General features: G+C 40.3%; 2 protein-coding genes across 2 annotated transcripts; both read left to right on the top strand.

Annotated features, from left to right (window-relative positions):
* Nucleotides 1-2,567: 2,567 nt before the first annotated feature.
* Nucleotides 2,568-11,463, top strand: carnmt1 (carnosine N-methyltransferase 1). Its single transcript, XM_054774853.1, has 8 exons — nt 2,568-2,711; nt 3,208-3,403; nt 3,657-3,823; nt 3,993-4,133; nt 4,225-4,403; nt 7,785-7,898; nt 10,361-10,464; nt 10,538-11,463. The coding sequence occupies exons 1-8, from the start codon at nt 2,575-2,577 to the stop codon at nt 10,730-10,732; spliced, it is 1,233 nt and encodes a 410-aa protein (XP_054630828.1). The 5' UTR covers nt 2,568-2,574; the 3' UTR covers nt 10,733-11,463.
* Nucleotides 11,464-12,984: 1,521 nt separating this feature from the next.
* On the top strand, nt 12,985-14,941 carry wu:fa19b12 (uncharacterized protein LOC560551 homolog). Its single transcript, XM_054774110.1, has 2 exons — nt 12,985-13,570; nt 14,332-14,941. Exons 1-2 carry the CDS (start codon nt 13,205-13,207, stop codon nt 14,488-14,490), a joined length of 525 nt encoding a protein of 174 aa, XP_054630085.1. The 5' UTR covers nt 12,985-13,204; the 3' UTR covers nt 14,491-14,941.
* Nucleotides 14,942-16,680: the final 1,739 nt, after the last annotated feature.

Raw genomic sequence — 16,680 nt, 5'->3', positions numbered from 1 at the left:
GTCAACACGCAGCATATACTTGAGCCGATGTTTTGCTTAACTGTGTTCGAGGTGGCAGGGTTGTCAAAACACCACTAATGCTGACATATATATGTAGACACCTCATTGAGCGCTGAGCTGTATGTCAATGTTGCCGCCATATTGGATGTGGCAAGAGTCGGAGCGGAGAAGATGCCTCATTCACGTGCTGCAAACCAAATCCTACAGAATGAAATTTCACAGGTGACACTTAACAATTACATTTGATAGTATTTGGCTCATAGACTGCATGATTTGGCCATTACAACATCGTTTTGAGAGCATAATTTGCAGTCGTTGTGGAAAACACTGTATTCCTGCGCACAATTCATTCATTCATACTATGGCAGCCATCACCAAACGGCGGACCTCGGTCCAGATCCGGACCCAGTCATGGCCCTTCATGTACCCGTGACCAATTAAAGTGAATGAGAAATAATAATGCTCACGGACCAATCGCAGCAGCAGTTTACGGGACTAATTACTTCAAGTATTATGGTTAACGTGACAGCAAACGCGGTGACGTCACTCAAAATGAGCCAATGAAATTGTTTGTTTACTTGCCGGGAACCATCCATCCATCCATTTTCTGCCCTGCTAATCTTCGAATAGAACCATGGCTGGCTCAAAAGTAAGAAGTTGATTGAGAAAACCGAACATTTAAAAGTGAAATGACGGACCAACATATGTTCATTCTTCTAGAACATGGTGCCAAACTGCTGTGTCTCATATGCTTTGAAACTGTAGCACCCAGTATGAAAAATCTACAGGAGTCATAGCACATTAATTGACTTTATCTCAGGATTTACGTTAGGATCTGCGGCTCATTCACCTGCTTTGAGACACTTCCTTTCAGCCTGTACAAGTTGCTGATGTACAGTACATACTGTCTGAGCTGCTCAGTCTGGACACTCATAAATCTCCAGGCCTGGATGGGCTACAACCATTCTTTCTGAAAGCTGGAGCTCACCACATTGCAGTTCCCATCTGCAGACTATTCAACCTTTCGCTGCAAACTGTTGTGTTCCCCAAGGAGTGGAAATCTGGTGCAGTCATCCCACTATTCAAAGGAGGTGACAACACAGATTTGAACTGTTTCAGACTAGGGATGCTCCAATCAGGGTTTTATGCTGCCAATTCCGATACTGATCATCCAGGGCTGAAATCAGACGATACCGATCACATGGATTAATTACACATTTTTCACTTTATTTATGATGAGTGCTATTGGTCAGGGGTGCCATATAAAGGGGAAAAGTCAGTGCGTTAGCTGCCATTGTTTGACTGATGATGGCGAGCTAGCGATGATACAACAGGAAACAGGCTACAGCCAATCAGAACGCAGAACACAATGTGTGGGTTCTCCCTTAGCCAATCAGACTGTTGTGGCTCTATAGTTACTGAGACAAACTGGACAGTCTGGACACATCTTCAACTCTCACATGAGTATGCAACACCCTCTACTGGTTGCAGTAGTAAATACAATAACAGACACATGCAACAGAGCACATATAGATCACTGTAATACACTACAACAGGGGTCACCAACATGGTACCTGCGGGCAGCAGGTAGCCCCCCACGACCACATGAGGTGCCCGCAAGCCTGCTTTTCATTCAGGTTTTCAGTTAATAATGAAAGAACAGAAGAAAGAAATGCATTCTGAAATACAAAATGTGAGTTGTGGACACCAGCATTTTGTTAATGTTCTGGTAAAACAAGCATATTTGCTTTGTTTGGGTTTAAAATAAGCTCTGAAAATAAATGTTACAAAAATGAGTAGCTCTTGGCCATTTTCATTTTGTAAAAGTAGCTCTCACAAGGAAAAACGTTGGTGACCCCTGCACTACAAGGACACAGAACACAATGCCCGTTCATACACTATTAAAAAAAGTGTGCAAAATTGCACTTAAAAAATCTGTGAAAAAGCGAATCCGCAAAAGGTGAACCGTGATGTAGCGAGGGAACACTGTACTACACAAATATGATAAAAACCTGAGCAGCTGTATGAAAGAAACTTTTTTCTTCCTTATTTCATTTTTGTTCTTCATTACAGCACTGCCAAAGCTTAACAGGCAACAAAACAATAAAAATAACAAAAATAATAATACAGTACTTACATTATATGGATAATTAAATCAAAGTATTTACACAATGGCAATGTAATACATTTCATCATCATCATTTGTCTTGAATTCAATTAATCGCCCAGGAAAACAAAGCAGATTTAAGCTACATTGTATGGGACTACACTTTGTGAGTCTTGGCCACTGTTCTGATTATTTACAACCACCAGTGTTATAAATCACACGTTTTTATCACACATACCTGTCTTTGTCGTTGGGGAATCTGAAAAACGACATATCTGGTCTTATTAACCCTCTGTTGGCGCAATTAATGGCTGCAAAGTATGCCCAGTAGCCTACTTGTGCACAATGCAATGTTTCTGGATTCTGCTTACCACCATGGCGGCCAAACCCGTGCATTGCGTACTACGGAAGTACTGAGTGTAGAGACCCTTCCATTTAGAGTCCTTGCTGGTGAGTTCGGCTTAAACATGGCGGAAACAACAGAGGAGGCACTGCTGGCTGGAGAATATTTTCACAAGGAAAGAAAAACGTTGACTCCCGAGGAAGAATCCAGGCTAGAAAGGCAACATTTTTGGAGGATAATCGACTCTTTTAGATTTTACAGGTGCAAATAAATATTAATAAAATACGTTTTCATACAAACGTTGGTAGCCGACTGACAGCGTTGTACGTGAAACTCTTAAACGAAGTGTACATTTATCTCTGTTAATTTACAGTAGCTTGCTGTAAATGTTATTTTGTAATTTATCTGCTGTTTAATAGCTCCATTCGTGGTCAGAGCATTTTTAACTGAATTTCTATAGTAGTGTTTAACATGAGAGGGTTGTAAAGACGTTTAAAGACGACAATGTTTTGTTAGACTTTTGGATGAAAGGCTGTACTGTACATTTTTAGATTTTTTATTTATTGTAGGGATTTTCGCATTTTTCATTTCATATTATGATTTTAAAATAATCCCAAAGTACAAGTAATCACAGCATAAAATAGAGCTGGCTATTTTGATACACACACACACACACACACACACACACACACACACACACAGAAACAGAAACACACATATACTGAAAGTCTGTAAATCTTATTGCTCCTTCTTGTAGATCCCATGTCCAGGAACAAGTCAATCGAGCCGAGCGTCAGTTTCTTCGGCTACCTCAACACCACCAAGACTTACTGCCATCTGTACTGTCCAACCTGGCCCGCATTCGCCAGTGTGCAGACCATAACCATGAAGTCCTGCAGGGCATAGTGCAGCACAGCATCCACATGTTTGAGAACATTGAGTATGGAGAGAGGGTAAGGCTTTTGTTGGTTGTATTGCAAATATGTTCTCTTTGTACGTGTGTGGGGCAGGCTTCCCTCTGGTTACTGTGACTTCTATCTACTGTACAAAAGGACGTAAGTCATTTAGCATTGAATGGTTATGTGTCTGTACAATACATGTCAACTTTGCAGTTGGAGAACTAGTTTTACCCTAAGTGAGTTGGGATAGGCTCCAGCTTTGCACACTGATGCATACAGTGTAAGTGTGGTTTTATTTCCTATTCAGGAGGATCAGAGAAAGGTGCAGCCCTCCTCAACATTTGACATGGACAAGCTGAAGTCCACCATAAAGCAGTTTGTCAGAGATTGGAGTGAGGCGGGTCAGGCTGAGCGGGACTCATGCTATCAGCCCATCATCCGCGAGATCCAAAGACTGTTCCCAAGTGACCAATAGTAGGAAGCACACATGCTCACACATGAACTGCCAAAAAACAACAAATTCAGATGAAATGTGTATGATGTATATTAATACTGCATATGCTATTACAGTATCTTTGTCATAATTGTGGTATTTTATACTAGTGAGTGTTTCCCATTTGCTATGTGGGTTTTATTATGTCAGTGATGTGTCCAAGGTTAGTGTGTTGGTTCCGGGAGCTGGTCTTGGTCGGCTAGCCTGGGAAATTGCTCGTCTGGGTTATATATGCCAGGGCAACGAATGGAGCTTCTTCATGCTTTTCTCTTCCAACTTTGTTCTCAACAGGTAGATAGATCATAAACAGACTAAATCCTACATAAGTTTATTTGTTGATTACTCCCCTGTAACCATCATTATTTTGGACTGTTTGACACAGGTGTGAAAAGGTGAATTGTCTGACATTGTACCCCTGGATTCACCAGCTTAGCAACAATAAGAAGTCGTCAGATCAAACACGGCCAGTCAGGTTCCCTGATGTCAACCCTCAGGGCCTACCACAAAGTTCAGACTTCTCCATGGTAGCAGGTGACTTTCTGGAAGTGTACTCTGATGCAGGTTAGTAAACAAAAGCTGAGTTGAACAGATGTCTCATTACACAGTTGCACACGTACTATATCAGCTTTTTATTTGACAAATTTGACTTAGTACACCCTGTTGTGGAAAAAAAATTACCCTAACTAAGAAAGAGAATGCCTGAAATAAAGAGCATCTTATTATACCTTTGTGAAGGGGTCAGACAACATACAGAGTGCACGGTGGTCTACAGGTGTCTGGCCAAGAGTGGGTTTCAGACTCCAATCCTTATATTTCATTGCATGCAAATTAATTACATCCTAAAAGAAGCCAAACACCACTGATGACTGTGTCTAGGGACGGCGGTCACATTAAAAGATAGTACTTGGGTGTCAAGTTGGGGTGTCACAAGATCTTGCGGGATTAAAATGTGATGAGGTTTCTTGTTTGGAGAAAAACTGTGGCGTGACAATAGGGCAGCCAGAAGCCAATCAGACTGTCAACTATGGCATTGCTAGTATGAAATGAGAATACAGTAATATGGAAGTGGCAGTGCACTAGGTACTACTGGAACTGCACATTAAGTGCTTTATGCACACCTTGCAATCCAGCCTACCTTGGTGTTATCAGTGTCAGCGTAATTCTGTGACGTGTGTCTCTTTTTTGTTGAGAGGCTGCCTCCACCTTAATGTCGAAGCAGAAGCTGTAGTAATTCTACATTTGATCAAAGTTACTTTAGATTTGTCAGACCAAAACACATAAATGTTCAGACTTGTCTGCACCCTTAATCACAGAGCGGTTCTATTTACGCTTGCGTCTGTGTAGGCTCTCAGTCGTACAGGAGTTGTCCATCGAGGAAAAGGCTTCTTGAGACGTCATCTGTACTTCTGTGTAGAAGGTGTCGGACGTTTCGCTCCTCATCCGAAGAGCTTCGTCAGCAAACTAATAAGTGCTGGTAGCTTAGGCCTTAAATACAGTAAGAGTGGGCGGAATTGGTGTGCCAACACCCTCCTCCTATTGGTTCGTTACACTAAGCCTGGGCGGAGCAGTGGTATAATCCTATCCTGTTATTCACCTACGATAAAAGGGAAGTGTCGCTCCCTGAATTGGGTATGAACGACTCTGATACTGGCTTGTTAGCATCTATTGTTCTGGCTCGGCCCTGCCTTCACCTCATTTGCAAGACTAAGAGCTGTGGGTTTTGGTCTCAAAAAGGAGACACAACATGTCCAGAGAGCGCTCTCAACCTGTGGGTACCCACGGTGGGCTTTTAACAAATGTCAAAAGAAGAGAGTAGGGAAAGAAACCCAAAAGCCCACAGAAGCAAAAAGGAGAGGAGTGGTAGTCCCTTATGTAGCGGGGGTCTCCGAAAAACTCCAGAGGATCTTATGGCAACACAATATTCCTACCTATTTCAAACCAGTAAATACCCTGAGACAAAAATTAGTGCATCCTAAAGACAAGGCTCCAAACCAGAAACAGAGCAATGTGGTCTATTCCATCCACTGTAAAGATGAGGAATGCAAAGAGCACTACATTGGGGAAACTAAGCAAATGCTCCAAAAAAGGCTTTATCAACATCGCAGGGACAATGCTAGTGGTCCTCAATCAGCAGTACATCTACACCTGAAAGCTACCAATCACTCTTTTCAGGACAGCGAGGTAAAGATTTTGGCCAAAGAAAACAGATGGTTTGAAAGAGGAGTAAAGGAAGCTATTTTTGTCAAACAACAGAACCCATCATTGAATCGGAATGGTGGTTTGAGGTTTAATTTGGACCCTGTGTTCAGCAGGTTACTGAGACCAAAACCCACAGCTCTTAGTCTTGCAAATGAGGTGAAGGCAGGGCCGAGCCAGAACAATAGATGCTAACAAGCCAGTATCAGAGTCGTTCATACCCAATTCAGGGAGCGACACTTCCCTTTTATCGTAGGTGTGAATAACAGGATAGGATTATACCACTGCTCCGCCCAGGCTTAGTGTAACGAACCAATAGGAGGAGGGTGTTGGCACACCAATTCCGCCCACTCTTACTGTATTTAAGGCCTAAGCTACCAGCACTTATTAGTTTGCTGACGAAGCTCTTCGGATGAGGAGCGAAACGTCCGACACCTTCTACACAGAAGTACAGATGACGTCTCAAGAAGCCTTTTCCTCTATTTACGCTTGTTACGTTAGCACCAACTTTACAAGCAGTGTCTATCACTGGTTCCGCTTCATAACACAACTCATACTGTACGTGGAAGACATCCGCGTTGACAGTTTGGCCACATGGTTGCTATATTTAGTGAGAAGGAGTGCACGTTAAAAGTGAAAGACAGGAAGTGGTTCTTGCATCGTGCATTCATTCTGTAATTAAATACAAGTGGTTAACAAAGGTGAAGTATCCGCTGCACCTCCGTACCGCCGTCCAGTGCAGGTCTGAAAGCTGTAAAAACCTCCACAATAGAATCCAACCCCTGACCAGCTACTGAGTCTAGAAGGCAGAGCTTAGCTCCTCAATCCCCTGGCAACACCTCCTCTTCCTGGCGAAAAATACATGGATGTCCAAAGTGTGGTGGCACAGGGACCATTTGTGGAACGTTGCTCATTGCAGAAATAAAATAAACTAAAACCCAGCAAAAGTGAAAAAATAGAGCAAAAAGACATAATGTAACTAGAAAAAGCTAAAATGTTGATACTTATAACGAATAAAAACACTAAGATTTGTCTTTGTCTGAATATATGTAGAACTTAGTTTTTTATTATAAATAGTTTTTATTTTAAATATTTAAAAAAGAAATTATAAATACGACAGCTGGACAGCCCTGACGTAAATAGACAAAGATAAGTAAGCTAAGACAAAAACAATTAGCTGGCATTGTTCAACTACAAACTGGAACTGTTAATGCTGACACAAGAAATGCTGCAAATGCAAAGGTTTGACGAACAGTACAAATTTCCAATGAGAAAATACATGTCACAAACACCAATTCCACAACTTTACAGAGTGAAAGATAACATATTAAGGGACTTATTGCATTATTATGATACATTATTTATTTGGTTTTAAAAAAAGTTGACAATAATATTGTTTAGCCTCAATTTGTGGGACAATAAACATTTCAAAACACACCTGCATTTTTTGTGACATGTTAAAAATGTTAAAATATCGTCTCGTCTCATTCTCGTGTGCCCAATCGTGTGCATCGTCTCTTCTCATGAGTTGGGTTGGGTGTCTCCTGACACCCCGAGTGTGGCACTTAGAGTCAAGTTAAATGGAATGCAGGATGTGGTCAGATACAAGAATCCAAACTATGCAAAAAAGCTATTAAAAAGTAATGTAATACATAAAATAAGATCATGTGTTATCTAAGTTCTACATGTAAACTATACATTTTCCCATCACAAATCATAATTTCATAAATTGCATATCTGTGTTAGATTCTTGGGACTGTGTGGCGACCTGCTTCTTTATCGACACAGCCCATAACGTCATACAGTATGTGGAGACCATCTGGAAGATTCTTAAACCTGGAGGAGTGTGGATCAATCTAGGTGAGTCTGTAACAGTTTTTTTTTTACATTGGAACAAATCCATTGTACGCACCTCCTATGGTAGTAATTCCCAACCACGGTGCTGCCACATTTGTGCACTGTGAGAGATCATCAGGTGTGCCATTAGAGATGATCCAGTTTTACTTAATATGTCAAAAAATTATTTTTATAGTTTTGTACAAATAATGTATATTTGTTCTTCTGTCTATGGCAGTGACGTATTGTGACAGGCAGAACAATTAAATGCTCTTCCACGAAATGGTAGAATCTAAGGAGTATTTCAGTGTACAGTGGATCCCGGCACTGTCATTATTCAGCATTCACAGCACTGTCAAATTTGCTGAATTTTGGTCAAAAAAATATTTATTCTAACTTTTTTTTCTCTGAAAATGGGATGTCTTTTCCGCACAAACACATCTCATTCACCAGTAAAGTCGGTAATAATTTATAAATAAAAATTAATAAATAAGTGATTATACAGGTAAAATGAACAGTATACATGTACTACTATTAAAAAAGCCCACAAATTCTACATGTTTATGTCTCTATTAGGGCTGTCAAAAATAACGCGTTACATTTTTTTTGCGTAATTACGCATCATGGCAAGCCATGCCTCTCCGTTGTGACGACAGACGGTGGCACAATATAGCTCCCCACAGAGTCACACAGAGTCTGTCACTCTATTATAGTTTTATTCTGACCTGTACATATCAACAGCAGTGCAATTCCACCACCATGTATGTGTGTAACCCGCCTTGTTTCGCACTTGCCCGCACCGGGGCTCGAACACAAGACCTTCGTAATGGGAGGCGAGGGCGCTGACCACGCGACTAGCTCTTGAGGCGGCGGGAGTGAGGTTTTACCAATGTACGCTTGAACAGCCTCACAGGCGGGCATCAGTTACACTCACCCCCTTAAACCTCACTCCCATCTGGGTCACGGCACCAATGTAACCCGCCCTGTTTCGCACCTGCCCGCACCTCGAAAAGCGGGGATCAACTCTGTATACTTTTCTGTTTAGTGGTGTGCCACGTGTTTTTTTTTATGTAAAATATGTGTCTTGGCTACGGGTGTCACAACATTTGGCGAGATTAAAACGTGACAAGATTTCTCGTCAGAAAAGCTGTCTTGCGAGAACAGACTGTGAATTATGGCATCGCTATTATGATTGATAATACAGTAATATGGAAGTGGCAGTGTACGAGGTATTATTGTAACTTAACATTAAGTGCTTTATTCACACTTTAAGCCTTGCAATCCAACCTACTTTGGTGTTCCCAGCGTCAGCGTCAATGAGTGACAGGCTGTTTTTTTTTCATCAAAGTTCAACAGCTGCGCTGTTATAATGTCCAAACAGAAGCTGTAGTAAATCTACATTTGATCAAAGTTAATTAACATTCCTCAGATCAGTTCCTCAGTTCAAATTAACACTCGTTACATTTGGCTGAGCACCAAATTCATAACACACCTCATACGTAGAAGAGATCCGTGTTGACAATTTAGCGACATGTCACTATATTTAGCATGTAGGGGTGCGAATTAAAAGTGAAAGACAGGAAGTGCTTCTTATTTCATGCATTTATTTGGTAATTAAATACAAGCGGTCAACAAAGGTGAAGTAACTGTCGCACGGATGAGCTGGAGTGGAGCTCCATCTTTGTACTTCCGTGCAATGCAGGTCTGAAAGCTGCACAATGCAACAGAACCCCTGACCATCTTTGTACTTCGGTGCAATGCAGGTCTGAAAGCTGCATAAACCCCTCCACAATGCAACAGAACCCCTGATCAGCATCAGAGCCAAAGAGCAGAGCTTGTAAAAATTATAACAGGGGTTTATTTGGTCTCAAAAAATGTTGACAATAATATCGTTTAGAGTCACTAGGACAATGAACATTTAAAAACACAACTGCATTGTTTTGTGACTTGTTTAAATAAAAAAGTTTGTTTGCCCAGTCATATTTTTTCATTGTACTTTTCTTAAAATTAATGTTAAAGTCTCGTCTTGTTTTTTGGACACAATCTCGTGTATCGTCTTGTCTCGTGAGTTGGGTGACTCGTGATACCCCCAGCCTTCGCTCAATAAAGATTGGGAAACACTTCTCTATATGAATACCTTCATATTTATTATGTAGGGTTTTTTTTGTTTTGTGGTCACTTTTTAAGAGGTTTGAGGCTAACAAATGTAGTAAATATTGTATCTAGTGTTTTTGTCATTTGTCTCTTTACAACACAATGGTAATGCTTTAAGAACTGCAAGACGAGTATCCTAAAAAAACGGTGAATGCCAAGATTTTACCAAGTCAAAGTCATAGTTGGATACGATTTAAAAAAAAATATATATATATATTTTTAAGAGTGATTTTTTTGGGGGGGAGTGTCCATCCATCCATTTTATATACCGCTTGTCTTCACTAGGGTTGCGGGCGGGGAGAGTGTCTCAATAATATTTAATTTTTCCTCAGGGCCTTTGTTGTACCATTTTGAGAACATGGCCAATGAGCTCTCGGTTGAACTCAGCTACGAAGACATCAGAGCAGCAATGGTGCAGTTTGGCTTCCACATAGAGGTGAACCAATAAATTTACATGCATCCCTTCACTTTGTGCCTTTTAAAATAGTAAAATATTGGTTGTGCTGCAGGTGGAGAACGAGTCTGTACATACCACCTACACAGAGAACGAGTGTTCGATGTTAAGATACATTTATGACTGTGTATTTTTTGTGGCCCGGAAACCTGGAGGTCTGTATTCTAACTGTCAAGAGGCTGACCAGCAACACAGTTCACCTCCCACTGCCAAATCACCACGACAAGACAGCTCAGGGTGTCGTACGTGACTGGAATTTATTTCCCAAGGACTGTACACTTTAATGCAAATGAGAAAAAGGTGAATTGCCAAGAAAATGACATTGAAGGAAAAAAAACAATTACAGCAAATTTTTTGTTCTATTCTTTTGAGTAATAAGTCACCAAAAATGTAACCAACTTAGGAGGGAGAAGCACTAAGTAGCTGAACATGATTCAAAGTGTTAATGCATAATTTTTTTATTGTGCAAATTGTGCAAAAAAGTGTGCTACCCTGTGGTTAAAAAACAGATTTGAGCACTTGCACATCTGCTTAAGTAGAGAGCAATTTTCCAATTATAACAACATGGTAGAATTTATCTCCTGTCTTAAAAATAATTATTGGGCAAATCTACAAAATGATTCATCTGCTATGAGTGGAGCTGTTATAATATGCTCACTGTGAGAACTGTACAATATTCGTTATCATAATGCTGAAGTGGTTGGCCATGGAGGTGAGCCATGCATAGGCATTTATGAACCTTGGTAAACGTCCCTCTATAATGCCATCACTACCGAGGAATGATTGCTACTTTAAGAATGTGTGTGATTGAATGACAGGAAGCAGATATTTGCTGTATTCCGATGCAAGTGTAACAATAGTGTTGTATTTGCATGGACCATCACATATGTAGTCAAAGCTTGTTGCAGCTTTTCAGGAATAAACAGTTTTAACATGTTTTTTTTTTAAATACTTGAATAAAACTCCATGTTTTAAATATGATCATCTTCTTGAAGTGTTCTATATTTCTAAAATATAAGATTTAGGTTCTCCTAAAACTACTTGCAAAGTGTATTGTAAAAGTTGTACTCTGATAAGAAACAATCAGTACAGATTGATTGAATATCAATTTTATTTATTAGTACTCTACCTGTTCGTCAGTGTCATGCTACTGCTCATATTTAACTTGATTTGAGAGGTAGTGGCTTACTTTTTATACGCTTGCAGACAATAAGTTGACCTCGCAGTGTTATTCAATTAAGTGTAATCAGCTGACATCAAATGTCTCACGTGAACAATTTCCCTAATTTTAATTTTTAATTATTTTAGGGATTTTTTTTATTATGTAAGAGGGGGCTGGTTAATAAATATTTGTCTTGTTTATGTATACTGTATTTAGTACATAAATATTAGTTTATAATGAATTAATTCAGCTTATTGATTGAACGTGGCACCCTTGTTCCCTCAAAGTCCCCAGAATAATGACGCATATTGCAATTACAAACTACAAACAAACAATAAAAACAAAAACAAATGATCAGAATACCATTCCAGAATACAGCGGCCTTATTACGTGTACCTAGTGGAAAGGCAAAGACATAGATCGAATGAATAAACGAGAGGAATGAGGAATTAACTTAAATGTCTTTGTAGAAAGGCACTTTATGAAAGTAGGTACATTTACTTGTATTCATTTACAGCGCAGCCGTGACACATCCAATATGGAGGCGACATTGACCTATGGCTATCTAGGTCTATGGTGGAAAGGCGCTTGTCACTGCAATACGTACCCGGAACGCAATCGGTCCCGCGCATGCGTAAGGACAACATCACTTTCTTCTTTGGCTAAGCTTTACTACAGCTGTTCTGCGACGGCACGTGCTGTGGTTACTAATTATTATGAACATAAATAGTCAATAAGCATACTTCATTTATGTAATATGTTGGGAAGTTATTTTATAAATTACTCTTGTTAAAATACTTCATTAGCATGGGGATGTTTCTCTCGTCTTAACTACCAAGACTGAGCTACGTAAAAACTTACGCAAAGCACGTAGCGCAGTCGTTAACGTCATATCCTGTTAAGTGTAGCATACATAAATAAATAGAATAAAACACATAAAATGCAGTTATATTTCAATGTAAACAACCATAAGTAGAGTGCGATGATGGATTAATCAGATTTCAATTCAGATTTTTCAGTTTTTTTCTAAACGGGGAAATATAATCCATCCAAACATATCTTCATAGCAAATGCGTTTGTATGTACTTTTTTAGTGGCGAAAAAAAAAACTAAAATAAATTATGAACTGTCCACTTGCACCATGGATATGATATAAGAAAAAACGATTGATTATGTTGTTATTTCTCACATTTCTATCTATCGTAACAACGTGTTTGTGAGCGGAGGGGGGACGTATATTACACATGCATAACATGTGACTGCCGAAAAATAGGCTGACCGGATGTAGACGCGTTTTGCACATGCGTAGAACCCAGCTGAATCGATTGGGTTCCGGTACGTATTGCAAGGTGACAGCATTTTAAAGACGCATTCACTTTCCGTCTGTCACAGGAAAGGCGAGCAATGCATGTCTTTATGGGCGGAGTCAAGCTCTGGTACTACGCTTCCATTGGCCATTTTATAACTCCGCGCAAATAGTTCACTTCCGGGGTCTTAATGTTTTGCGAATGAATTTGTCGGAAAGTAAGTGTGGTTTTGTACAATTCTAACTGTAATTTCATGGCGAAGAGACACGCCGAGGACACTTTATTTTCCAAACTACCGGCCAAGCGAAGCTTCAAATCTCTTTGCCGGGTTGACCTGCAGTTTGAGAGCATAGCTCCTCACCGGGATGTGAGCCCAACGTGCACACCAGCTTCGTCGGATGGTCATTGCAGAAAAAGGTTGTGTTGCTTAGAAAATCCAGATGTGCAAGAAGAACGAATAATGTATCCCAACAAGACCTTACAACTTGACTCTCTCAACAAAAATGCGTCACATGCGCAGACGTTTGAAAGTTTCTCCATCACGTCGTCATGTTCCAGGAAACGACGCCGAGAGGAGCCAGTTGATTTAGAGACTGCAATTGCTAAAGACAGCGATAAAGTAAGTCGAATGCTATCTGCGTAGCAGACATTGGAGCAAGAGCAATTGTAAAACTATACCGCTAGATGTCACCCTTTACCCATTGAGGGTTTGTAACGCGACTACCGCCAGCGGATTTAAATCACTGGTTCTGAAATGGGGGGCTCGCACTCCCGGGTACTTAGGCTCTCCAGTTGGTACTTCAGATTAAAAATATGTGCTTTATATACAGTGGGTTAAATAAATATTAGATCCCTAACTAATTAAGTAAATTTACACCCTTCTGAAGATAAGAACAGTACAGAGTTTATGTTTATTGCAACTGAGAGAGACAGAAATCAAGAAAAAAACAAAAGTTTATTAATTAATTTGTTTTTACATTTAATAACACATCTTTACTTTAATCCCAAAGTAAGGCACTATCAGGTGATTATTCTGCAATGTGCACAAGGCTTTTTTTTCGTAATTAATTATTTATTTGTTTACAATCTAAGTTATTTTATATGTATTTTTTCCCCAAGTGTTTCAAAAAAGACCACGACAGTTGAGCACTGTTTTGGACAATAATAAATCACATAGTGATGCTACAGCACTCTGTTTGACATCTTTTTTTTTTCTAAAAAAAAATGTTCTTTCTGGCTATGGGTTGGCTGGCTGAAATCAATATTCCACAGGGGGTACTTGGCTGAAAACAGTTTGTGAATGACTGGTCTGAGTATTTCCTTTTTTTAGTGAACGTATGTGTGTCTTGTAACTCTCTTCTTCTGCTGTGTTGTTTTCAGGCAGACACTGATCCTGAGGATTGCACTTACAACTCTTTTCAGTTCTGGAGGGCCCCTTTGCCTGAGCTGGACCTTTCACTGCTGGATGAGTCCAGTGGACAGAGCCAAACAAAACACAGTTCAAATGTCAAAAACTCTTGTGATGCAATGGAGACCTGAAAATGAAGCATGGCAGCAAGGTTGTTGTGAATGCACCTAGAGAAAAACAGTCTGCCAGCATCTTATGACTCAAATGTGAAAAAGTTGTAACTGTAGATCATAGTGCTCAACACATTTGCCCGCTATTTTATCCGTCTCTAAGGTAGTTCTTTTTCTGCTGTAAAAATAGCGTTGCATCTTTGTTCTGTACAACAGTGACGTATACCTTTCATTTTAATGGATGAGCTTCTGGTTATATACTGTAGAACATATTGACAACAGTTTGTGCTAGATATTTAGATACCATCACATATGGGCTGAGTGCATACTATCCCGTTGGATAAATGAGAGATTAATTAATCTGTTGTTTTCTAGTTAGGATAAAATCTCAGTCATCTTTGCCAATCAGAGCAAATTCTACCATTGCCTGTTTTGATTGACAATAAAATATTTCATTTTTATTACTTTGAAATGTAAGTGATATTTCAGTAGTGCATGGGTGTGTAGTGGTTAGCATGTTGGCCACATGGACAGGAGATTGGGAAGACCTGGGTTTGAATCTCCGTTGGGCATTTCTGTGTGGAGTTTGCATGTGGGTGTGTAATGTCCTTTGACCTTTTTATAATCAAAAAGCTGCTTTTTGGTTATAAATAGTTTACCATCTGTCTAGCATGTTTTAGACACAATGAAGTCAACAGGTGCTAATGAACTAAATTGCCATTATATCTGTGGGTCTGCAAACCCTTCTCTACTGGCCTAAACACTATCAGAAGCACAGACTTACATTTACAACTTAAACGAAAGCAATGCTTCTTTTAGAACTTTGCCCATCATCCACAATCCTTATGTGACATATGAACCCACATTTTTCTTTTTTCTTTGCGTTGTGGAGACATAAAAACAGCTAAAAGAGGCAGGTAATTAATGCACCTAATAGGACACACCTTGTCCGCCTAGAAAGCTCGCTATTAAAACACCTCCAGCAGGGTTTTATATATTTGCTGTGACCATGTAGTAACAGGCACATTCATGATAACATGTAATACAGCAGTATTTTGCTGTGTTTTGGTCCTTTTAAGCATTATCAGAACTTCCTTCCTGAGCGCATTAATTTCACATAGCAACATAGAAACAAACGGCTACACCTAGCATTACCTTTTCCAAACTCAAAAACAAAAACACAGCATCAGTGGCGGTAGCTCCAATATGAAGAGTTGCCTTTTGGTAGTGGCCTTAGGCACTTTGAGTGCGGCACTGACGCGCTGCGGGCGAGTGTGTGGTGAAGCTAGTTGCTAGCTGGCAGCCGGCTAATAGCTAGCCGGTGTGGTGTGGCAAGGTGTCAATACACCAGTAAAGTACTTCTTTGGTGTAACAATGTTAATAATAAGAAGAACAATGTCGCTGTTGCTTGGTTAATATCAGGTCACATTATGTAAATGGAGCGTTGTTGGCGCTTTTTGGAGTTTTTTTCAGAAGGCTTTATAGGCGGAATAGGTGTGTCCCATTATGTGCATACTTAGCTGTTTTTATATCTTTAGAACACAGAAAAGAGAAAGACGTGTGTGTTCATGTGTCACATAAAGATTGTGGATGATGGGCAGAATTCTAAAAAATGCATTTTTCCTTTAAATTCTAGTATTTGTTCTTTGAAATTGTGTTAATGAATTCACAACAGTCTATTATCTTAGAGTGTACTTTTCTATTATTTTGTACCATGTCTCTTGCTTGCACTGCATCCAGTACGTGCATGTGTATTTTCCTTTTTTTTATGTCCAGTCAGATGTCAGCTTCTGTGTATTGGCTGAGGAAGAGCACAGGGTCAAGGCAGTGGCGCAAGGGCAGCAGGGACGCTGGACAACGTGGAAGGGGGTCGTGAGTCGGGTGGTAAGCTGGGCAGACTTCTGGAACCTGCCACAGGCTCGACTCAGCTTCCTCCTCAGGGCAACATGTGACACGCTGCCCTCCCCCCAAAGCCTCCAACAGTGTCTGGGCACTGAGCAGGCCTGCGACCTCTGTGGGACAATCAGTGCTTCCCTACAACACACCCTATCAGATGCAAGACCGTGCTATCTCAGGGCAGGTACAGATGGCGGCATGACCAGGTGTTGAGGAAAATGGCAGAAATGGTAGGGAAGAGAAGGCAAGAGACGAGTAATGGGAGCAAGCCGGCATACAGCATAATGGAGGTGGACTTGGGCAGGCAGCTCCATT

Source organism: Dunckerocampus dactyliophorus, chromosome 4 (genome assembly GCF_027744805.1).
Source record: "Dunckerocampus dactyliophorus isolate RoL2022-P2 chromosome 4, RoL_Ddac_1.1, whole genome shotgun sequence".
In the NCBI taxonomy this organism is placed as follows: Eukaryota; Metazoa; Chordata; class Actinopteri; order Syngnathiformes; family Syngnathidae; genus Dunckerocampus; species Dunckerocampus dactyliophorus.
The sequence above is the reverse complement of the archived record's forward strand: the minus strand, read 5'-3'. Positions and strand labels throughout refer to the sequence as shown.